At 38.6% G+C, this 25543-nt stretch overlaps 1 protein-coding gene across 1 annotated transcript in view; it reads right to left on the reverse strand.

Annotated features, from left to right (window-relative positions):
* Positions 1 to 983: 983 nt before the first annotated feature.
* The window catches only part of ASXL3 (additional sex combs like transcriptional regulator 3), a gene marked incomplete at its 5' end in the record, with an annotated part of 67023 nt that continues 42463 nt past the window's right edge, over positions 984 to 25543 (reverse strand). Inside the window, 4 exons of the mRNA XM_009709273.1 lie at positions 984 to 4649; positions 7323 to 9276; positions 14421 to 14526; positions 15004 to 15100. Of these exons, the coding sequence (XP_009707575.1) occupies positions 984 to 4649; positions 7323 to 9276; positions 14421 to 14526; positions 15004 to 15100 (5823 nt within the window). The remainder of the gene's footprint in view (positions 4650 to 7322; positions 9277 to 14420; positions 14527 to 15003; positions 15101 to 25543) is intronic.

Raw genomic sequence — 25543 nt, forward strand, 5'->3', positions numbered from 1 at the left:
TCAACCAATACACAATTAGAATCTTTCCTTATTCATTCATCATAAGAATGCATCATTTTTAGGCCATGGAAAGGCTAAAACATCCAGAACCTATTACATAAGTCTGACCCTATATATATATATTTGGGACTGACAAACAAAGTGGACAGATAAGAGAGACAAATACAAGTAAAGAATATTTGAGTGGGAAACAGAAAAACAGGTTTCTAATCCCCAGAAGAGAAGTTACTTTCTCCAGACTCTACTGAAGCCAATGTGATTCCAGTGTTGGTCCCACTAACCCATCACATATACAAATCAAGGAATCAACAAGAAGAGATGATGAGTAAGATTTGAGTTCCATAGTCCCTGGCAGGCATGTAAGGAAACTCCTCTAACAATCTAAATGCCTCTTCTGTTTGCTAGGAGAAGTGACTATATTTTAGCCCTAGACAGAGAAAGCCAATGGAAGAAAACAATCAGCAGAAAAACGACAAACTGACTTAAAAGCTACAATGGCCGATACCCCACATCTTGCCAGTACCCCACTGAAAACAGTCGCCATTCAGTGTTACTCGTTCTGCACAGTTACTCCACTTCTTGCAGAGTTACTCTTCCACTGATCTTTAACCTGCAGCTTGTATCAACTATCTAAAAGTGGAGAAAAAACGTGCTGCACTTTGTGCAAATAAATAGAAGCTATGAATGACATGCATTAATGCCTTTTTTTCTTTCAGCACAGCAAGAGAGCTCATAGAAGCTTCAGTAACAAGGCTATCTTTTTTTTTTTTTTTAAACTACTTCTACAAGTTTCCTCTTCTTCCCAGAAAATGGCACTCAGGCAGGAATAACTAAATTCTGAAAGCACCACGTGGAAGAAAAAAAAAAAAAAAAAAAACCCCAACGAATTGCAACCATTAAGTGGCCTAAACTGTTCCAATTTCTCCGTTCCTTTGTCCTGCTCTCCCACGTTGATAAGGGATACTGCATCTTTGATTCAGTTCCTACCGTACAACCAGACAAGCTACACACAGTTTGGAAGGCCCAATGCAGTCATCGTGACAGAAGGCTCCGCAGCCTTTGCACACGATCATGGCTTTCAGCCTGCAAGAGCATTTCAGTTCCAGTTCATCGGCATTGCTACTGTCAGCAAATTTCTGAACCGGGATCTGCGCGTTCTGGTTAGACAGCCCTGTGGCAGTGTTTGAGCCACTTCCTAAAATCCCAATTGATTTCTCAATTGCAGATGCTGCCCTTTTGAAGCTTGTGCTACCGAACTGTATTGTTGGATAATTTCCACAGAGCTGCTGCTGCTGCGGGTGCTGTGTCTGTATTTTCTGAGCAGCAAGTTGGGTGAAAGGCTTCTGCGGCTCAGAAAGTAAATAGGAAGAGAAATCTGCATTTTTTAATGCAAACGCTTTTAACTGTTCTTTCACTTCGTTCTGATCATAGGAAGCTTGTTTCATCCCTAGTTCGCAGCTGCTGCTTAAACCTTCCTCAAAAGAAATGGGTTCAGATTTTATATTGCTACAGATGCTTGCTGGCTGAGGCCAACTAAGTCTTTTAGTGGTTTCCATAGTAACTGTCGGTTGTTTTTGATCAGAGGGGACTTCTGCATTTGGGTGAGGAGGGGGAGGAGGTGGCAGGGGTGGAGGGGGAGGAGGGGGATGCACTAATGTTTTACTCTGCAGAGTTTGAGAGGCACTGGCAATGTCATCACCTTCCTTAATTTGAATATTAGGGGAAAACACACTTCCTAGCCTCAGCTGGTGAGCTGCTGTAGAAATATTCACATCTCCCAAGCCTTTCTGTTCCAGGTGTCTGCTAAAAGCAAATGCGTTGCAGCCAGGTGGGCCTTTTGAAGTAGTTTGCAACAAAGCTGCCGTAGGAATGGGGCCTCTTGCAGCCATGGACATTTGGTAAAAATGCTGTCTATGTGAGGTACTAGCTTCTGCATGAAAGCTGCCATTTTTATCAATGTGAAATAAGCTCTGCTGGAAACTGCATGAAGGCAATGGCCTCTTCTGCTGCTTGATCTCTGGGCTGTGGGCGATTCGGCTCTGAATGGCATGTTTGTTCAGCCACTCCTGCTTAAATGGCTGACCATGCCCTAGCTGATTCATGCTGGAACTAATTACACAAGGAGCCACTTTAACATCTGTGTCCATTGACACCTTCCCAGGCTCACATTTAATTTGAGCATGTTCCCCTACAGTCCTGGCCATCCTCTTTTTCGGATGGTTTTCACGCTTTCTGATTTGTAGCGGGGCTATGCTGCCTGCTGGAAATCCTTTACCATCTGCATTAGGAGAGTTGGAAGGATGTTCAACAATATTTCTTTCAGACACTGCTGTTTTACATACTGAGGTAGTTTGCAAAGGCAAGGGAAGCCTGTTAATTTCTAGTTTGGCTCCTGATCTGGGCTGCGGCAGCACTTTCTCTAAAGGCAGATTGCCTTGCAGTAACTGTGTCACTAAAGGATTGTTGGCCTCCACTGACGACAAGCGACAGCCAGAGCCCCCGGCACTGGTAACTCTCTTTAGGGTTTCTGTTGTCAGGGACAGGGAGTCTTCCATGGAGTCTGCAATGGATGTCTTGGAGGTCTGCGGTGGCTGCACGCTCGTGGCTATTTCAGCAGTCTGGGCAGGCATTTCAGGTCCTGTAAAATCTTCGGTGTCCATCCTGAAGCACTTGTCAGACTCATTAGTTTCCGATTTAACAGGAACAGCAATGCTTGTCAAAAGACTCCTGGATTGCAGCTCTGACATCGGCGTGTAACTGGAAGGTTCGGTTTTGACATTTTTTAAGCAGTTTTGCTCTGTGTATTCCTTATGCTTACCAGAGTTAAGATGGCTGACCACAGGCTGGTCTGTACTCATTGCCTCTTCATCATGCCAACAAATTCTATTGTTAGTGTTATACTGATTGGCACAGGCAGCATCTGCTTCATTTTTCAATGCTGAAGGACCTCTTAATTGCTCAGCAAAACCTTGGCTGGGAGTAATGCCCTCAATTAATTTATCTTGAGGAGCAAGAGGCACTTCTCGAAGACTTGAACAACCTGCCTGCAAGTTCTTGCTATCTTGCTTTGCTGCAGTGGTGATAAAGCTGGAACTGTGCTCAAGGCTTTCATTAGAGACCACTTCAGGCCTGCTTATGACAGACACCTGAGGACAGGCTATACTTTGTAAGGCAGCTTCTGTCCTTACAGGTCTGACCTGCAGGTCAATGCTGTTCTCTGCATTTTCAACAGAAGAAGAAAGTGACAGACTGGAATTCAGATTTGTAGTGTGGTCAACAATGACTTTGCAAGGTATAGACCTATTCATGGCAGTTTGTGTAAAGCTCACTGGCTGAGATTTACCAGAGAGATCCATTCGGTTTCGTGCTCCAGAGTTTTTTTCTAAGAGATCAGCATTTAATTTAGTAGCATTATCGTAAGAGCTTATTGTCACCATGTTACCAGTAAACATTGAAATGGGCGGCCTTGCAACAGAATCTGCTACTGCAAGGGCCTCACTGCAACTTAAAGCTGACCTAACGGTAGTGTGAATGGAGACAGTGCTTTGCTCGTTACACCCGGTTATGGCTATCTTATCAGAAGAAAATCTGTTGGTAGTCCCCACTGGGGGAATCAGTACAGAACTACCAGAGAGATGATTTGGCAAATTATTTGCAAAAGATGAAGCTGGCACAGTGGCATAATGACTGCAGACTGCGTTATTCGCATTGCTACTTGGTATCGGCAACCTTTTGTCATCGATGGCATTTGATAAGACCGTATTGTCTACGGAGACTGGTACATTACTGTTATCAATACATTTTGGTCCAACGGTTATGCACGGAGTATCAGCCCCTTGGATGGTTTTCAGCATATTTATATTACAAGCTGAAACTGCTGTGTTTGCACTGTCAACAGACATTAAAACAGAGGATTTATCAACAGAACTTGCACAAGAAAGTTCTTTAATTGCTCCAGACATAGCAGTGCTGCAAACAGACACAGAGACTGAACTTTTATTATAAAGCACTGGCACACTGTTACTTTCAGTAGAGGTAGATGAAATAATTTTCTCACACAATTGTGGCATAGGTATATTTTCATCAGAACTGTGCACAGATATCTCAGTAGCAGTTTCTGGTAATGTAGCTGTGTTAAGTGACTGCTGCAATAAAGTGGTAGTCTCACGGTGATGAGCAGACTTGTTGCTAGGGGACCTGCAGTTAGGATTAACTATAATGACACCGGTAGAACCTTCAATCTTTGTGTCACTAGAAGTCGGTATCTCCAGAGATGAGGTACTTTCCTTTGAGCTGAACTGCAACTTTGATTCTTTATTAGTCTGGAGTAAATGAGCTCTGGCTTGATGCTTTGCAAATAGCTTGGCCTTTGTTTGCTCCTTGATGTGTGCCAGTGTTCTTGTCTTCCCACCTTCACATGGGGTCCCCATTGCTCCAGAGACTATGCTTGCAGCTGCTGCCACGGCTGCTGCAGCTGCAGCTTCTCTTTGGGCTCTTGCTTGCTGAGCTCTTGCTTTGATATCCGCTAGAGTTCTAGCCCCAGTGTTTCTCCCACTGCTGACCGATGTACTTGGGGAAACTCGAGGTTCTGGTTTAGAAACAGGTTGGCTCTTGATGATAAAAGGTGGTCCAATTTTTGAAAGCTGAATCTAAAGCAAGAAAAAAACAAATAATTTTGATGAGATCATCTACTCGCTAAAATCAACAGCTGTCTCTTAAAGAGTCAGAGAAAGGTAATGAAGGGAATTACTGTTCAGTGCAGCTGGACAGAAAAATGCTAAAAATTAATGATATTTACACTTCAGTACTTTATCATCCTCCAGCATGACACCTGTATTAGCCTACTCACGTTGATCCTTCTGACAGGAAGAAAGATTGAACTAGATTACAACATCATGCTTATCTGATACAATTTGTCAGACTTCTTTTGTATGCAGTGTATCTAACTGAGAAGATCAACAAGCCTAGTGCAGCGATACTGGAAAAGAGCCTACGACTAAGCACTTGCTGCAAATGTGTGAAAAGTAACGATCACGTAGCGTTTTTGCTCCTACGTCTCCAATGGCTAAGACATTAGGAACAGCCTGCCTTTCACTTATAAACCAGAAAACATGCCTTTAGATAGGATGTAGCCGTGTCTCCACTGAGCCTGTTTTTCATGTTACACCACAGAACACTTTAGATTAGTGGTATAAAAGAAGTGAATCACCAAAGGATATGCCTTTCCCTTCCTCACTCACAATTTTAAGAGACTCGCTTTAGTTCATCCCTGGGATACATCCTACACTACTGCACTTCAAAAATGAAATCCTCAAACCTACAAATATTAAAAATGCAAATATTAAAGTTTTAAATATCTAAAACTTTAAGCAAAATAATAATCTGTAAAATCACTGGGATTATTAGTATGTCTCCAATTAGGCATATCTGTTTTCAGGATTAGAGATTAAAAGTTCTGGGACCACTTTATAACTCATACACTCTCTCAGAATACCCAAAGGATGGCAAAAATCCATTTAAATTTCTTAAAAGGGACATACGTTTACTGGCTAACCACTAAGTCCTATTACTGTGGACAATGCAGTGACTTCTCTTCTGAAAGGAACTAAGAAGAAAACTAAGTAGTATTTGTAGAAAAAGCAGTCATAAGGTATGACAGGAAGTGGGAGCCATATAGCAGAACGACTTAGGAGAACTGGGGCTCTTTTTCTCCTTTTAATTACAAAGGATAGGGGTTTGTTGGTGAGATGACCCAAAACCCAAATATTTGTTACACAGGAAACACACTAGAATTGATTGTCCAAAATTATTTTTCAAAATGCTTGCCAATTTTTCAGTATTCTCACTCACTACCTGGAGGTTTCAGGGAGATTCAATTCCTAAGATTGGGCAAGACTGACAGCATCTGATTTTCCATAAGAGATCAGTTGAAATCAATATTAAGGTGGTATTGTAATATATAACCATTTATATAACCATAATACTCTATGCTGGTCTGAGGCACTGGAATACCTCTCTTTTCCTAGCAGTTAAATTTTTGGTTTACAAATAAACACTCATGCCTAATACGGCGAGGCTTTAACATTTACATGAACATATTTTAAAGAGTATCACAAACTCACAATTACTTCAAAACGTTTTGCTTTCTGCTTCAGTAGCAGCTTTTTTCGGCTTCCACTTTGCATCACCAGAACTGCTAAAGCTCTAAGTGCTTGATTATTTTTATTATTATAGTCATGACCTTTTTTTATTCCCTAGTGATGTATCTTCTTTTGTGCTTAGAGAGTGATTAGAATTTATCAGGCTAGATAGAGACCTTTCCAAATATGAAAGAATATCACTAAACTCAGAATGGGCTAACTTCCAATTGCATCACTGCTCATAAAAATAAATTAGTTGAAATATGCTGAGGCACTAGTGATTAAAACAGTTAGCCTATTTGCCCTCCCGGCCATATTAACAATGTTCAGTGACTGTAGCAGTTAAAAATAAATGCAGAAAAGGGCATTTCTGAATAATCAGGAACTAGTACTGTGAAGTCAGTGGCTTAAGTTCAGCAAATTGGATCTAAAACTTGGCTGATGTCATCATGTACAAAATTAAAAGGCTCAGAATGCTGAGCCTACATGTAACAATCTACAGATCCCTCTGAAAAAAGCTTTCAACGGAATTTACTTTCTTACATAGCAGAATAATACACATAAAAGTGTTTGCTTAGTTGCTGTATCTTTTTTACCTTTTACTTTGCCACTAACAAAGATATCTATACATATATCAATTAGACACTTTTCCCTGATAGCCAGGTCTCTCTTAATTAATTCTACATGGAAATCTTACACTTCAGCCTACCCAAGTCCTGGGCTTGCAAAGGGATCTCCAACTATTCTGGCTCTAGGTTCTCTTGCTGGATTAAGGCATTGGTGTTTTTTCTTACTATTGGTTATGGTAACATTCATTATTCATGCTTGCTGGAGAAGTCATCTGCGGGATAGCAAGTGGATAATACAGTTGGGCAATTAGAAAAACAAGTAGCACCATGTAAATGATGGGGAAGCTCTTGAATTAGATTAAGCCATAGATCCTGGAAAACCTTCCCTCACACAAAAGTAATTTTGTAGCAAAGAGCCTGACTGAACAAATATAGGTATATTTATATCAGAATTTGGCATGGTAGGAATGTAATAGTAAAGCAAAGCCATCAGTACTAACACCTCTCATACCTCCACAAAAAAATACACCATGCACTGTGTCTGCATGCAGTCAGCAGGAGGGAGATAATAAACCTTCAGTTTCCAAGTCAGCCTGTTTATTCACTACTTTACCTTAAGGGGTGGAACTCGGGGTTCTTCTCTAGGTGGCTGATCTTTATCAGATGGACTCGTTGATGAAGCACTACGGTTAGGCTGATCATCATCTATTCTAGCTCTCTTCTCTTTGCAGATTCCAAAACTGTGCTGTTCTGCTGTTTTCCTCTTTGGGATCTCTGGGTCTCTACTTTCATTCCTCATTTCAGGTGATTTTGTGGGTTCTAATGACTTGGAAGAATGTGAACTGTCTAGACGGCTTTGGGTGCTGCCTGTTAGCTTGTGAGATTTACTTCTGCACACTTCAGAGAACGTAGCTTTCTCTAGAGATGAGGTATATAGTTTATCATGTGGCTTTGATGCAAGCAATTCAATGTTTTTGCCAACTGACCCTTCTGATAAGACAGCTACCTCCGATGGCAAGAGGGTACCTTTCTTGTCACCTCTTTGCTGAACACTGTGATTTTTAATTTTGATCACCTCTGGAGGAGAGTGTTCTGGGATAGATGCAACGTAGGATTTATCAATTTCAGAATGCGATTTACATGGCTGATGACTGAGGTTTTTGCTTTGGGGCTCTTCCAGTACTGAAGTATCAGGTATAATTGTTAGTGGACCAACTTTCATATTTTCAGGGGCACTCTGAAGTTGCTTTGGCTGAACAACAAGATTCTCTTCCTGAACCACCTTAGGAATGGCAGAGCTTTCTTCTTTCAACGTGGGAAGGGAGTCTTCCAACAAACATGGTGATTTCCTTTGTTGCAGAATAAGCCTTTCATTGCTTGGGGAATTAGAAACTGGAGATGTCTCTGATGGAAGAGGCAAACTATTTGCCACAGATGTTTCAGAAGTTAGAAGAACAGAAGATACTGAAGATGTTTCTGATGTTAAAGGCAAATCAGACATTGGAGATGTTTCTGATGTTAAAGGTAAATTAGAAGCTGGTGATGCCTCTGATGTTAAAGGTAAATTTGACATCAGAGATGCTTCTGAGGTTACAGGTGAGGTGGACATTGGAGAGATTTCTGACATTAACGGTGTGTGCAAGTTTTCATCACTGGCCTTTTGCTGAATATCACCTTCAATGTTTTCAGTACTAGACACTTCAGATGAGCAAGCTGTTTCAAGAGATGCTGGAGTACAGGGTTCCTCTGAAGTCGACTGAGTGTCTCCTCCAGGAGAGGCAATGCAAACACACGGTCCTTCTGGACTTCCAGAGGAAAAGGAAGTTTCAGAAATACAAGCATTCTCAGACAACTGTTCCTCAGGGTCACTTTGAAGCTCCATATCCACCGCAATGCCTCCACCAGTGAACACAGAGCCTTCCAGAGCAGCATTTTGCATTTCTGGTGCAATCAGCTCTTTTGCAGACTCAGAATCCTTCTCTGCTGTATCACTGACAGAGTTTGTGGATGAAGCTGATCGTGCTGGTGATACGCAATCCTCCAGCTGATCTATCACAACTGACATCTCCTCCTGAGGGCATTCTGACTTCAACTCCACTTTAATTTCAATGTGAGATACAGTATCAGTTACATCATTCATCATGACACAGGACTCAGTGCTGTCTGTAAGCTGTACTGCCTCTGTTTCTTCATTTGTGCCAGCTGGACTTACTAACTCTTCAGAAAACTCATGTTCTGTTTTATGGTTCTCCTCTTGGCATTCACAAATACTTGTCTCAACCTCTTCAGCAATCTCCTCCTGAATGATTGATTCTTCAGGTATCAGTATATCCTCTGAGTCGGCCGCTAGATCCTTGACAGGAACCTGTTCCATACTACAAAGAGATGGACAATAATCTCTCTCTGGTAAAGGTGCAATTTTAGCGCCTTTCTCTTCTTGGTCCTCAAAGGTTGCTTGCTTAGAAGGACCAGCTGTGCCAGAAGATCCACAGAAAGAATTGCTTTCATCTTCATCATTGTTCTGCACTGCAGTAAGTTTCACTGATTCCCCTCTTGACATGCCCAATCTAAATAAAAACATACAAATTAAACAGGTCTTTTCATCACAGATATGATAAAGCAATTGGATCATCTTTCTCACCCACATCTTCTATTTACAAAAAGGACATATTTTCCAGTTTAAAACAATGGTTTGGTTAAGTTGTGGCTGACCAATTTACATATGGTTTTATATATTTTGGAAACCTAACCATTCAGATTTTCTTACCAGTGTTTTTAAAAATGTAAATGTTTTAAAAATAAGTAATCTATTATTCATTATTTAACTATTTGGTACTTCAATGAAACAAAAAAGCAAGCTACACAGATTCACCACTACTCATACTCCATTTAAATTTATGTGATTTTTTTTTTTTTAAAACACCAGCACAACACTGCAATACTAATACAGCATGCATTGCAGAGGAAATGAACAACTATATCTTCTTCCATCAGTAAGAGTTCTAAAGGAAATCCTTTTTTCCTCCTACACCTGCATTTAGGGTCAACACAGCCAGCAATATGGCTTAAGTGCTGCTCTTCAAAGAAAAAGCTGCACCTAAAACTAATAAGGCAAAGCATGCATTTCAGTTTTGCAATTTGACAGCCACTTCAAATTTATTATGAAAATCAAAATAACTCCACTTCAGCCTCATTTTCCAACTCAAGAGTCAATTATAAAGATTTCAGTTGACAGCGCGCGTTTTTGCTCCATTCTTTCAGCAAACTAAATATTTCATTTAAGATAAAAACTATTTCTAAATAAACAGATCTATGTATATACTATTAATTCGATTTCACTATAATTAAAAAGTTCAACATTCTGAAGGAGCTAAAATGACACATATTTAAAATCCCTATGTTCATTCTCAGGGATGAAGTGCAAAGGAACCATTCCTATGTATATGTCTCTTCTGAAGATTTTCTTACCTTTGGTCCTGAAAATATTAGTTTAAAAAAAGTTTTATTACTTCAACAGATTTTAAAAAAACCCACAACAAATCAAACCAAAATAAAAGCCAAGGGATAAAAAAAAAAGGTTATTTTAAAAAATGTATGCGCTCATGACAACCTCATTTCCTTCTAAGGACAGTGGGAGTACAGGTGTTCAGCATCTTTAGTAAGATTTTCCAAGCAGACTTTGTGCCTCAGCAATTCCATAACGCTAGAAAATACACAAAAGCTTGGTTGGAGGCCTTAAAAGAAATATCATGTTCTTAGGAATCTTCTAATCTAATTAACAGACGTTTAATCTCAGTTCTCATTTTAATCAGAAAACAAAGAATAATATGGAAATAAGTGAGCATAAAACGTATTTAAAAATTATGGAAGCAAGATAACTTGTCAATGTGCAGCCAGAGGATACAGAGATCACAAAGGCCCATGTATATGGAAGTACAGAATAAACATATAAAAAATCTAAATCTGTGGTTCCACATTTTAAAAATACCGAACAGATGCATTACAGTGATAGCTGTAAATGCAAAAAAACCCCAACAACCACTAGCCTGGAATTGGTACCCCAAAAACCACTGTAAGAGTAACTATTAATATTGCCTACTACTAGTCACTTAATATGTACAGTCTTGCTATGCCATCAATATGCTGAGGAAGGATCCTCTAGAGAGCAATTCAGAACAGCAAATTTACATCTCTCACACTGAATGCATTTCAGAAGATGTGCCTTTCTTCTATATAGACCATAGGTTCCCTATATAGTCTAAGTTTAGGTTATAAGTTTAGGTGAGTAAAGTTTAGTTTACCTAGGTTTAGGTGAGTAACCTCCTTCCTCTAAAATTGCTTGTGTAAATGAGAAAAAGTTATCTGAGGAAAATGAGGAGGGGAAAGAAACGCACTGCACTACTGAAAACTGAATCAGTAGTCTTATTTTCCCTAACTGGCTTACATCACAAAAAGATATTGCCTAATAGTTATCTTTGAATGAAAATCAGCAAAGGAATGAAGGACAGGATAAAGGTGAATGCAACTGCCACATGGACACTACGCAAATACATGCATTCTAGCAACATATTGAAGAAGAGTAAGAAAAATAAGATAATGCAGGATTAAGGCCAGCAGAACATATACTGAATCTTAATCATTTTTTTTCAGTATTGGAAATACTACTCTCTTCAAGAAGATACTGCAGCAAAGAAAAAGGCTTTCAAAAGGAGAAGGCTCAAAATCAGCACACTTAAGGCAATCTCAGATTGCAAGATAAACAGCTGATCTGTTTTCTTCCTTAGAGAAAAAGACACCCAAAGTTTGCAAAATAACACAATAATATGAGGACAGCATTAAACAGCCATCAGTGAAAGTGCTAAGGACAGGATTCAACTGATAAAGGGCGGGCAGTCCGTCATCAAATAAAACCCCCCAAACAGCTACTCGAGGATATACAGATGCTGATATTCTAGTGCTGTGGTAAGTAGTACCAGGGAAAATTAAAAAAAAAAAAAAGAAAATTAATGAAGGATTAAATCAGCAATGAAATTTAGATGACGCCTACTCAAAATTAAAGCTTCGATTTAGTGAGCTGGCAGTACTACCCTGACATGTAACTCTCTCAAGAGTGGGAGAAGAAATAATATATTGAGTCAACAGAGTATAACCCTTACAATCCTGGGGCAACAAGCCAGAAGAATGTGGATTTCTGGCAACACGCATCAGCTGATCCTAGATAAATGACTGCAGAATTAAGTTTTTGTTCTTAAAGAAAGTCAGAGAGAGGAAAAATGAACAACTATGAGGAAGTGGAAAGAGAACATAAATGGATGCAAGTAAAATACAACTGATAGTCCCATGATAAAGAGCCTGGGTACAGATATGAGTGTAGAGCCAATATGGAAGAAGAACTCTAAGGCCTTTGAATACCATGAACTGGGGAGTGTGCAAACATGTTTATAAAGATTCTGCATCTATTAATGGTCCTTCTTAAAGGTGGGGAGTTTATAACATGTTTATAAAGGTTCTGCATCTATTAATGGTCCTTCTTAAAGTATCAGGTGAAACTTGAATTTACTTAAAGGTCAAATAGCTGAAGTGAGAGCAAAAATACCACATTGACTGCAAGAGAGATCCATTTTGCAGACAGTGCATGTGAGAAATAGCCCAGGAAGCTTCCAAAATCTGCTACTTCAGTTGAATCAACATAGCTGAAAAGAGACAATGCCCAATCATACTCAAAGCAAGTTTAAAAAACAAAGTGAAGAAAGGTGAGAGAACTCACATAAGTTGGAAACTATAGCAAAAGCTGCCATTCAGTCAGTAAATAATGAGGAAAAAGTACTTAAATCTGGCCAAGCAGCAAAGAGTAGAATCTGCCTACATAACAGCCAGGAAGAAGAATGCAAGTGAAACAATGCAACCTGGGGAAAGGGCAGGGGGAACCAGACTCAATACTGTAGTCAAAATTGAAATTATGTGCAATATGACATTTTGCATAACAATGTTGATGTCAGGAACCTATCAACCCAAATGACACGTATCACTGCAGACTGAGTAATTATCTGCCAACCATTATAGTGTCCAGCATTCAGCTAGCACAGCAGGACTGCTGGCTCTGTAAAATTCTGAGTATCATTCTCTATGCATGTGACAGTCATTTGTGACTCAGGAACAGGCTTCAGCTAGAGTGAGGTGCTCATGCTTTGTTGGTACTAAACTTCTACTTCTTGTGGAAGACCCTATGCCAATACGTTACATAGCCCTTTCCTTCATGAAAGGCTGGTAACTGACTCTTCTCTTGGCATGTATAATGAAAAACCATTACGTTCCTTATCTAAAAACCTAATTAATATTTTTTGATACTAAAGGGATCAACACCGGGACTACACTGAGGTCTCAAAGCTGTTAAGAAAGAAATTAAGCACTTGACAATAAGAAAATCTGCCACATTAAGACCCTAGAATTTCCACTCTATGTAAAGATAAAGTAGCGTAGAAATGGTAATCACACTGGAAGAAAGCACCTAGCAAGGATGTATAAAATAAAATATTAAAATGGATCTGTCCATTTGTTGCCTTGTTTTCACTACATTTCCCAGTGGTCCAAGGCAGCGGATTGTGAGAAGTAGCATTGTTACTGCAGAAACACTTTAGTTAATGCCTTAATCTTTAAATTAATCACTTATATGAAGGGCTCCCTGTGCCCTGGATTTCCTAAGTAAAAAACATCTAACAACAAAATTAATACATTCTATGTGATGATGGTTCCCATGGCACATTTTTGTTTGTTAGGTATTAAGCATAAATTACATTAAAACATACCTGAAAATAAAAAGAAAAATCAGAAAATTTTAAAGAACTAGTTTATGCTTTATAATAATGAATACTTTTAATACTTAGTAGTTCTAATAATGTAGAAGTAATTCTAAGTATTAATGGATTAACTTTTTAAAGCAACTTTTAAAAGGAAGATTCTTGAATTTTAAAAAAATGTGAATCTCCTTAAATTTTGACTTTTAACACAACCGAATATAAGAACTGAATCTTCAGCTGCTGCAGAATGCCATCTCTGTACGATCATCAATGAAATTGTGCTGACTTGCCCCAGCTGTGGACCTGGAGTGACACCATCTAATTCATTTTAGTCAGTTAAGGGTATTTATTTATTCTTTGCATCTCACTTCTAAAATTAGACTAGTCATTGTCACTTTCATTTGTCTCTAGCCAATATTTCTTCTATGTTGTATATTCTACTCCAGCAAAGGGCAATCTCAGTCAAACAACAACAAACTCTATTTGATTTTAGAAACTTTGCAACCAGCTTAGAAAAAAGAAAATAAATAAAAACATACTATCGCAATATCTCTACTGATCTTCTCATCTGTAGAAGCCGTATTTTTATTTTGCAGGAGGGGAGAACTGCCCTAATGCTATCTTTTAAAAGATAATTAGAAAATACTCACATGCTTGAGCCTTGTGTCTTAAGCTCTCCTTGGAATGAAATTTTATGGATGACTTATGAACCTTTAAAAATGCAATTGTAATGTAAGTGCAGATACACCACTATAATTCTACCCGTAGCTTCTTATACTGGGGAATGACTGCCTTTGATAACTGCTTTATTAAGTTTTACAGCATATGACCGTGCTATGTGAAGCAGAGAATTATATTTTCATTTCCTCCTAAAAGAAAATAAAAAAAATGCTTTTATTTGCTTCAATACTTACTTTTCACCATAAAACCTTTCAAAGAATTTTTCTTTCCAAGGTTCTGTTTTCTTTTCCTTTTCAATCTCTTGTCTGATGCGCAACTGCATTTCTGGTGTAAATTCTCCTAAAAAACAAATACTAACATATTGAATAAAAGTTGTCAAGGATTAGTTTAATATGGGTAACTATAAATTACAGATACAAAGATGACATACAGTGATTTCTGTTACAATCATCCAATAATTCCAAATGAAAATAATGAAACACAAAAGTGAGGGTAACATAGAAAGATTTAATTTACCATATAACGTCAGTATTTCAAAAGTGTATTGGTGGGATTTAGTTGCATGCATTTATGTTTCCAGGGCTGGCAGTGATGAAAATGCTTGTTTTTTTTTTTTTTTAACTGTCAAAATAAGCTGCCACAGCAAGCCATAAAAGCGTACACTAAATTAAAAATGGAATCAGTAAAATTTTGGGGGGCTGAATTACTGGTGTATTACACTTTTTATGCTAAAAGTATTTCTCAAATGTAGAAACAGAGACATTCTTCATAAAAACAATTAACCTTTGGTAAATCTGAGAACAAGTAGAGAGTTACCTTCTGCCAATCGCTGTTTCCACCCTTGTGCTGCATATGCGAAGAATTCATTATTTAGAGCAGAACTACTGAGGCGCAAAACTCCATCACTTCCCATCTAGAAAATAAGCCGATGGTAGCAGAAGATAGTGTCAGAAATAGCATCAGCTAAGATTACATAAAAACAGAGTTCCAATTAAGGGAAATGGAGAGGGATAGGCAGTGGGAATAACAAAGAAAATAACCTACTACTACTAAAACAGCATTTTCATTATAGTTGTTACTGTAAATGCAAGTGGGCTAAGCCAGCATCAGTGTGCTCTCTTCAGTCATCACTATTACTGATGATAACTCCAGTTTACAACTGATTGATATGTTTTAATCACAGCCCTTTATCTTGAGCCTATGTCTAGAGCTATTGTACACAATCAAAAATCAAGATCATTATTGTACTTGTGCATCTCCCTGGAATATGGTACAAAATATATTAATTAAATGTAATGAAGACAGTAACTTTGCTGTTTCTAAATACACCGAGCACTGATGTTAGTTAATATGCTGTACTGGCAGAAGAGTGGATGACAGGTAACCTTAACAAAACAACTAGTGTAAATTCAGCACTAAAACTAAAAAGAGCTATACACATAATTTTATAGGCATCAACAGTGAAAACTGTGGAAGAACATTACAATTATTTTTACTTTCTACATCTGTCAAACATTCAATGATAAAACACCATTGAAAGTCTTAATCACAGTATTTTCTACAATAACTTTTAAAAGCAATACAACTACTAAGCTTTCTTCCACCATAAAACGTAACGCTTCTTTTCAGGTTGTGAGGATACGTCTGATGATTGAAAAAATTCTAATAACTGAAAAAAGTAATTATATAAAACAAATTGAAAAAAAGCAATTATATAAAACAAATTAGCAGTGGGTTTCACCTCTAGCATAATAAATAAATATACAATAAAAACTAGCAAATAAAGAAAGAAAGACATGAAACAACAGAAGAGGTAACAGTGCTAGAACAAATACTCTCACTATTTTACATTCTTTAAGGTAACGAAGAGACAAATGTTTGCCAACATCATTTGCGATCTAGCAGTAAAAACGAGTACCTTTTCTGGCATATTAACACGTTTTAGCTATGTAACATCCCCTAATTCTCAGTGCTTGTTTCAAACTGGAGGCAGAAAGAAGCAGATGTGTCAGAAACATTAAATGATATTTAGCTGTATCTCCCTCGCTGTGCTCTGTATTTCATGACAATACTGGCCCTACTTTCAGAACAGTCTTTGCTAATTTACTCATTGCCTAGCTGACATCCTCTCCCACAATAATCTCAAAGGAGTAAACCAGAAAGACATGAAGCATTAAAAAAATAGTGATGAGCACGGACGCTGAAAAACAGACAATACTAAAAGCATTTGATTACAGCAAGAAAACAGTATGTGCGTGGTACCAGGGTCCCTCAGCAGGATATGAATCTACGGTACTGCTGCCTGTGGTTTCCTTGTTATATGGCATTGTTTTGCCAACAAGTGATAGGATTTGCATTCAAGTAGGGTGGATATACAATACTTCTATGCTTCTCATGACGTGCGTTGTGGAACACATGCATATTAATTACAGATAGGTTATGACGAATGCTGAAGCTGGAGAAAAACTGGAACGAAACAGTGAAACATGCAGCAAAAGCAGCAAGAAAATAAAATCAGTGAGACAAGAGAAAGGCCATAAAGAACATGAATTTATGTATAAATCAAACTGGTATGACACATTATCTTCTTTCTTCACAAATGAACTTTTCCAGAAATATTTAAATTCCAGAATTAATATATTAAAGTGAGATTTTTAGATATCAGTGCTTCTTGCACCTGAACAAACAAACCAGTATATGGTCAAAAACATCATTTACACAATTTCCTAAGAAGGTAAGAGGAGAAGTTACAAAGAAAAGCATCACAAGTAACTAAATAAACAATTCTTTGTTCCTCAAAGAAAGGTGCTGAAGCTACCTTCAGTTTCAACATAAAAGGAGATGAAATAGTAACACCCACTCATGTCAACTTAGGTTCTACTCCAAACTTCAGTACAGTCAAGATTTTATCCTTACGCCTGACAGGGTTTTGCAGGAAAGAGTAACATAGACTTGAAACTGTTATTATCATATTTAACCTCATTTAACTGCAGGCTGTCTCTGAAAGGCATGATCCTCCTGAAACTCCATTGCTCAGCTGATGGCAAATAATGTAGCCATATCACTAGCCAGATCGACAAATCTCATTGGGAAGTAATAATTTGTGGACAATAATTTTCTGTTAAATCAGTAAGATGATCCAACTTATCCTAAAGTCATACAATCATTAGATCTCATGCAAAGTTGGAATGTACCACAAGAGGTGGAAAGAAAATGCCACTTTTCAGCAGCAATCCACTTTCAGATTGCATTAAACATAGCATGAAACTTTAGTCAAGTGTGATGGAGTTATTTCACTAGGCTGCATAAATCAAGAGCATTATGAAGACTGCCAAGTTATATTACCATGTGAATACAAGTAGCTTTGTTGTAACCCTGTTGCTGTAAGAACATGAGAAAAGCAAGCTTTGTAGGAAGAGTTATTGCATTTTTTATTTTATTGGCTAATGTACTTGGGAAAAAAGTGCCACGTTTTTGGGTGCATGAAGGTGTGAAAAAGAAACTTAAGTTTCTTATAAGGTGTGAAAAAGAAACTGCAAACCCCAAGCTAAATGCTAGAAAGAGGTTCAACCAAATTCAAATGTTAACTAGTCCACCTGAGAGAAAAGCACAGGCTGGAATTTCAGAACATAAAGCAAATGTTAGCAAGGTCATAGGTAAAGTTCATTAGTTCTTGTGGACCAGAAAAAATGCCAAATAGTAAGGACCTGTGGAAGAAAAAAAGGGGGGCGGGGGGGGGACACGACCAGAAGAATAACAGCAGAAAGGGAGAATAAGGAGACTGCAGTGCCTTACCTAGGAAGAAAAATTAGTATAGGTCCACTAGCAATGGAACAAAAGAACATTTGTGGACTGCATCAGAAGACAGATGCACGCTGCACTGACCGTTTTAGATATTAACTGTAACAGCTTGCAAGTATTAGGGAACTATGTTCACAAGATCAAAAATAAGATGTTAAAGATGCTTAGGTCAAGAAAAGTAAGAAGAATGAACTCAAGAAGTCACGGCTAACTTCATGATAGTCATTGCCTTTGACGAACCGGCAGAGCAGTACCTTTCTTGAGACCTGTGTTCACGGAACCACACAACTCATGGACATAGCTCAGAACAGTAGCTAGAACTGCCAAAATTTAGACGAAGTGCATATAATGATACAGAAGGTGGAAACACACTAATTAATTACAGGAGAAGCTTCTAGTGATCTATCTTAACATGATATGAAAGAATCATTTTGGGCTAAAACACTATGGAGGGATGCATGAAAGTAGTCATCATTATCTAGACTTGGTACACATAATCTAGGGTAAGAGATACCAATGGAAAAAATGCAGGAAATAAAGAGTTGGCCAGCCCCAGTGACTTCGCCAAACTTGCTCAGAAATTTGAGATGAAAGAAAGCCTGTGCTGGGAATGGAACGGTAAGAATTCAATCAGTCAGTTAAAGCTCAAAGAGAGAAGGATGAGGACAAAAAAGCTAAAGGAACTTGTAATATCCAAAGAGCTAAAATGAATGAGACAAATTTTCAAAATGTTATAAGAAAAAAGTACTGCGCAGAAAGCAGATCCACTATCGAAGGAGGAAAACAACCCAAACTAACAAGAAGTTCAAATATTTGGCTGTTTTCAACTCATTTAAAGATTTCTACACAGGGAAAAAAAGTTTGAACAAGTCAGAACAGACACAAAATGAGCAACTTTACATCTAGTTGTTTTAAAGAGTCTATTAGAAACAACTACACTAACAAAGATGTTTCAGTCCTTTTCTCAATACTCTAGTCATGTGAAATAAGGTTGACATTTTTTCTGCTCTGTTAAACTTGGAAAGACTAAGAGGTCTTCCTCCCACAATATCAGCTAACAACCTCTACTGAAATCTTCTTTTCTTACCTCATCCAGACAATGCATTTTCACTTAACTCAAAAAGTTAAACTGGAAATTGAAAATTTTGAAGCCAAAGGGTGTATTTACTTCTTTATGCTCTGATGATACAGACAGCACAACTAACCACTAGGTCTAAATTAGAATTTGAAGAAACATGCCAATAAAGCAGTTCTTAAATACACTATTAATTTTTATGGTATTTAAAAAATGCTGTCCAACAGAGAGAGTGTGTTAATGAGCTGGAACAACAAACATTTCTTGGAAAGTTTATGTTTTATTCTGTTGAGCTTTAAATTTCTGTTTTTCTGATTAAGCACAATGGTAGAATTATGTTTTCTAATTAATACTTCTGTGCAGAATTCACAATGGCTTTTAAAAGTTCCTCTTTTTATGGAAACCAAACAGAAAAACACCCAACCCCAGAACGTATCTGCTAAAACTCAACATCTGTTTGCAATACAAAGCAAATGTCAAACACTCTTATCAAAAGGAACTGAGTAATCTTTTATGTACAACTACTTCAATTATTTTCCCCCAAGTTTCACTGAAACTGCTCGTCTGACAATAAAGTAGGGATTAATTTTGTAGCTCAACCTGAAGACGCACACTGGTGGTTTAGTAGAGATACAGCAAGTACTGCATAGGTGTGTACTGATAGGTTATCTGATCTTGGTTAGAACGTTTGAAGACAAGGAATTGACAAATCTATTATTTCTACGTCTCTTTCACATAAAGATTCAAAATTCTCCTAATACATTTATAAAACTACTAATGATCCACTATATCTAGTTCCTGTGTAGTATAACGTATTTCTTACGTGAAAGCTTATGTGTGAACATCATGCCATTTGACCATAAAACCTCACAACACAAAAACAAACAAAAAAAACCAGTGAGAGAAGTGAAGATTCACCCACATTAAGTGTTCACTTCGTACAAACTTTGTACGCTTTCTACAAACTGCTATTAACCCCCTTCTGCGTTTTTATATTTTATCTTGGGTTGGCTAGACAACATGCCGGGCCTGGCTCATTTTACTCTTGATCATCCTAGAGCAAAAGTTCACAGGTGACAGGGAAGACTAGTATCTGTATTTTGCCCCCTCTCCAAGAAACAGAACTATTTCAGTCCAAGTACCCAGAAATAAAACACTTACTTTAGGTACTCTGCATTATCACTCTGGAAGAGCTCCTCTGTTTCCACTAACAGTAAAGGAAGCATAAAGAAGAGCAGACTCTGAATTAGGGCCTCTATATTTGCTACCTAAGCTAGTCAGCATGAAACACCCCCTTGCAATCTAAATCCAAAGAGAACACCAACAGATATGTTCGTAGCATACCAGATGCTCTCTTGCTCCACAAAATCCCCAAAGGATTAAAAATTGCTATCAAATCTAGTAAAAAGTGATAGTAAGCTTTAGAAGAGGCTGCAACAACACATGTCTCAACATGCACAAGCTTCTACCAACTGTACATCCTCTGAATGCAGACTACTGTAAACCGGATGAGTACTTTGGAACACACACTTTGGTGACAAAATTTTTGTGCTTTTCTTACACATCTGTTATACTGGGTAGGCCAAACGTGTCCAAATTCATGTTTGTTGACCCTATAAATTTCCACTACTTCCTACTGGTGATCAAGAAGTCTGATGCATTAATTGTTCCTTCATGCCACAGTGTCTTGTCAACAAAACCCAGATGTCTCTTTGTTTAACACCAAGCTTAGTGGTTCATGTTGTAACAAGAGTGAATTGCCTTCTCTTTTAAAGTCCCTCCTTTTTAAAATAGGTTACCTACTCAGATTACTTTAGCCACCCAAATACAGATGTAAGCAATAACTATTTATAGCTATCAACTATCTTAATGGAAAACACCGACCTTAGGCCTGAGACTTTTCCAAAGCTTGTGAAGCAGTACGTGGAATGGAAGAGGAAGTGCAAAAATAAGTTTGGCCCAATGGTACTGGTTTTGGCTGGGATACAGTTAATTTTCTCCATGGGGCTGTGTTTTGGATTTGTGCTGAAAACAGTGTTGATAATACAGGGATGTTTTGTTATTGCTGAGTAGTGCTTACACAGTCTTTTCTGCCTCTCACCCCACCCCACCAGTGAGCAGGCGGGGGTGGGGGGGGGGGGGACAAACCAGCAAGTGCCTGGGAGTGCACAAGTTGGGAGGGGACACAGCTGGGACAGCTGACCCCAGTGACCCAAGGGATATTCCATACCATATGACATCATGCTCAGCATATACGGCTGGGGGAAGAAGGAGGAAGGGGGGATGTTGGGAGCTACGGTGTTTTGCGTTCCCAAGTCACCATTACGCGTGATGGAGCCCTTCTTTCCTGGAGATGGCTGAACACCTGCCTGCCCATGGGAAGCAGTGAATGAATTCTTTGTTTTGCCTTGCTTGCTTGCGTGGCTTTTGCTTTACCTATTAAACTCTCTTTATCTCAACCCATGACTTTTGTCCCTTTTACCCTTCCAATTCTCTCCCCCATCGCACCAGTGCGGAGTGAACGAGTGGCTGGCTGGGGCTGAGTTGTTGGCTGGGGTTAAACCATGGCACCAAATCACAAGCAAGTCCCCAGGTTATACTTCCAAATATCTGTGTGCACCACCACAGATATCTGTGTGATCTACTTAAAGTGCTTTTGGGATTCTCTGAGGGACTGAATAGAAGGTGTGACTGCTAGCAATCATAACGAAAACAATATCCAAACTACTTTACAAACTATCATTTGATGACAAAGATTAGTATTCGCTATTAATGACTTCTATAGTGTTAGTGCCAACGGCATACAAGCCTAGACCCTATAGCTCTCTACAAATGTAACTTAAAAAGTAATGGAGGGTGGTACCATTCCTGGCAGGAATTCAGCTTAGAACAACTAATGTAAATGTCTAGACAAGGCCTAGGTTTCCAGTCTCCTATTACAGTCATTGGAGGTCTAGCTGATGCAGTTAATGGAGCCTAGAGGACTCTTCACCTGACCAGCAAGTTGGCATCTACTTTACAGTGAGACAAAGAGCTCTTCAGGCTCTTTGTGCATGTATTGACTCGATCTGCATCGTCTGCAATGGGAGTTTAGACACTTAGCACACTTGCAGACATACAAATTTACATGTCTTCATTTGGAGGTAAATCCTCTCCTCCTCTGTGTTAAACAGCTCCGAAACTGGATACAGGAAAGCTACAAAAAGGTAACACACTGCAACAACAGAAAATTGTAACAAGAAAAGCACTGACCAAATTAATTCCTGTTGATGCTTATAGAGCACAACATGAAAGACGAGGCAATGCATTTCCAAAGGCCATCTACCTTGTCATTAACTACTGAAAATTTTGTAAAGACACCCTTCGTCACACAGAGCAGAACTAGATACAAGCTCTGCAGATACATTTGGAAAAAAGTGTTCCAGGTATAAGCAGTCACAAACATGCTCTTGGAGCACTGACACAACAGACAATAAACTCACACCTGCTGCACTGGACACCAAAGACTATATTCCTATTCCTCTTGAAACAGCACGTTTAAAATGGGCAACTGTAAATTTTAAATAGGCAGTCTTGGGCACCAGTAACTACTTTACACGTGCAACTGTTTGGAAAGTTTGAAGTTCAAATATAACAGCACAATGCACCCAAGCACACTGTCAGAGAATAAAAAGCTCTCTCCATGTGAAACCCTCCAAATCTTCATATGATCTTTATATATAGAGAAAGGTAATCCCAAAATTAGAACCTGTTCTGGAAAATGAGAGGAATCAGTCCCAAGAACATATTAAGAAAAGCCACTAGTCCCAGTATCCATGAGATTCACCATCTCCAAAGGGGATTCCAAGGGGGAAATGAAGGGGAATGAGGACAACAGAGACCATCTGATGAACCTCATGAAGGTCTTGGTAGGTATGATGCCTGCAAAATCCACCCATTTCACTGGTTATTAAACTTTGATGTCCACCTACATTCACTCTACAGCCAGGAATTAGGTTGAGTAGATCAGAAGGGACAAGGAGGTTGTAGGACTCACCATGGAACTTAGGGATCTGTTGATGTTTTTATCAGCAGTGACAGACATATACTGGTAATGAAGTCATGGTTTAATAGGTGCTACAGGCAGAACGGCTTTGGTATCTTCATCCCTGAGGTGATGCCCCAAGAAAGTTTAGAGATATAGCAATAGGTAAGTAAAGATGGAAAACCGCCCTCACAGAGGAAAGCAACATGCTGTGAAGGCAGACTTGCTAATTTCTTCAAAATTTGAATGCTGTATTTATATACATGGCCCAATAGTATGGGCAAATCGAACCAAATAAAATACTGTTCTGTGGACCACTGCCAGAACAAGTTTATTTATAAAAGGAGGGGTTAAAGAAGGGGCCAATGTGACGACAGTGGTACACTTATCTCAGTCTTTGATGGCTGAACACTAATGTAAGAACTACAAATGGTACGTAGGAGGACTTGGAAGATTTAGTTGACAATCAACATTTTGACTCAATTGGAAAAATGGAGATCTGATAATTCATATGACTGATAGTAATATAAAAGACTAAAGTTTGTTTGGGAAAAAAAGAAGAAATGACAACAGAATAAAAAAAAAATGTGTTTCAAGCAGGCATACTTTCATAAATGCAAAATTAGTTGGGAGAATCCCCAAGAACATGGTGCTAGTGAAAAAGGAGTTAAAGAAGTTCTTAAAATAAACAATACTGACCACACAGAGTACAAAGCCTCCTGCAAAGGAATAATGGGGATTGTACAATGAGACCACATTGTCTTAGGACCTCGCTGTTGAACACACAGCATGCAGGGAATGGAAATGAGGTCAACTTACTAAGCAAGAATAACACAGCAGAACATGGTATAACAGGCCAAAATTAGACACAATTGGCAAGGGACACATCAAACTCTGGAAGGAATAATTCCGTAAGTACATTAGGAGTAAGAAGATGATGAAAGAAAAGGTTAGTCCACTGTGCAACACCGGGGAAAAACTAGAGGGATACGGAGACAAAGCTAGCGTTCATACTGCCTTTTTTGCATCCATCTTCACCACAAATCTGCTGCGTTGATGTGCTTAATACAATTGATACCAGCAACAAAAGGCAAAAGGGTAAGATCTCACCTTGAACAAGCAAGGAGCTGAATAAATATTACTTAAATACATTCAAATAATCTGGGCTTGATAGACTAGCCTGTTAAATATGCAGTTATTTCAGAACTGCTAAAAGATGGATTTCAGAGCAGTGAAGAGGATAACTGCAAAATTATACATCCCAGCTATATGTACACAGCACATATGTATCACCTGTGTCTAAAGAAGGGGATAAGCACAGCTAAGGACTTACAGACTAAGCCAGCTTACAGAAAAACTCTACGGTCTACACACAGACAACTGATTCCTTTTTGAGATGCCCTAGGGTATCCTATGATATTAATATGGACACATTCTGGGCTGATACAACCCAGAACCTACAGGGGACCACTAACCTTTTGAAGAAGAAGTTGGGTACTAGACTGCAGTATGCAGCACATCTCAATTGACACAAGAAGTCTATGTTTAAATATCTTGCTTGCTCCCCCTGTCCTCAAGCTCTGGAGAATATATGTATGCAATTATTAAAGCACAAGATACCACACTATACACAACTGCCTGGAAGTTAACAAAGAGTTGAGCAACAGCCAACATGGATTTGTCAAGAATAGGTCATGTCAATTCCATCTATTTTCTTTCAGACAGCATAAAAGGCCTTGAGACAGAAGAGAAACAGAACAAGTTTTATATCTTGATTTCAACAATGCTGTGTCACATGACACTTTCTTAAGCAAAGCTAAGGTATATAGCTTGTAATTAGGTGGCTACAGAATTACTCAGAACACTTAGGGAGCTATTGCTTACTTATTATCAACTGGGAGGCTGTATTTCAGGGGCACGATAAAAACATCAGTCAGAGAGGGACTGAATACACTGAAATCTACAACTGAAATTCAGAATTCTCTTGATGGACTTGAGAATTTGGAAACAATAGGGATAAGTAGGGCATTGCAATAGTGGCAAATGCAAAGTTTCAGAGTCTTGTAGTAATATATAACTAGAGAGATACAAAATGAAGAAACTAAGTGGCTATGCAACACTTCTGTAGAAAAGTATTCGTGGCTTATGAGCATATGGGCTGATCACAAACTGAATACAAGTCAAACTTGCTATAAAATTGCAAAGACAGTGAGCACAACACTGGAAGTTATAAATGGGAGTACTGTGTGAAAACACAGAAATCAGTTCTGCTTTCCTTGATGTTACTTATCCCTTGAGCTGGAGTAATACGTTCAATTTTGATTGTTGCAACTCGGAACTGGTACAAAGTCCAAAGGAGATAAATGAGGCTGAGCACAGATTTAAGGTCCTAGATCTAAAAAGACAGCATTAAAATAAGGGCTGCTTCTCAAGTAAAAGAATCAAGGAGATGGGGA

The sequence above is a fragment of the Cariama cristata genome, unplaced genomic scaffold (genome assembly GCF_000690535.1).
Source record: "Cariama cristata isolate BGI_N322 unplaced genomic scaffold, ASM69053v1 scaffold1691, whole genome shotgun sequence".
Lineage (NCBI taxonomy): Eukaryota > Metazoa > Chordata > Aves > Cariamiformes > Cariamidae > Cariama > Cariama cristata.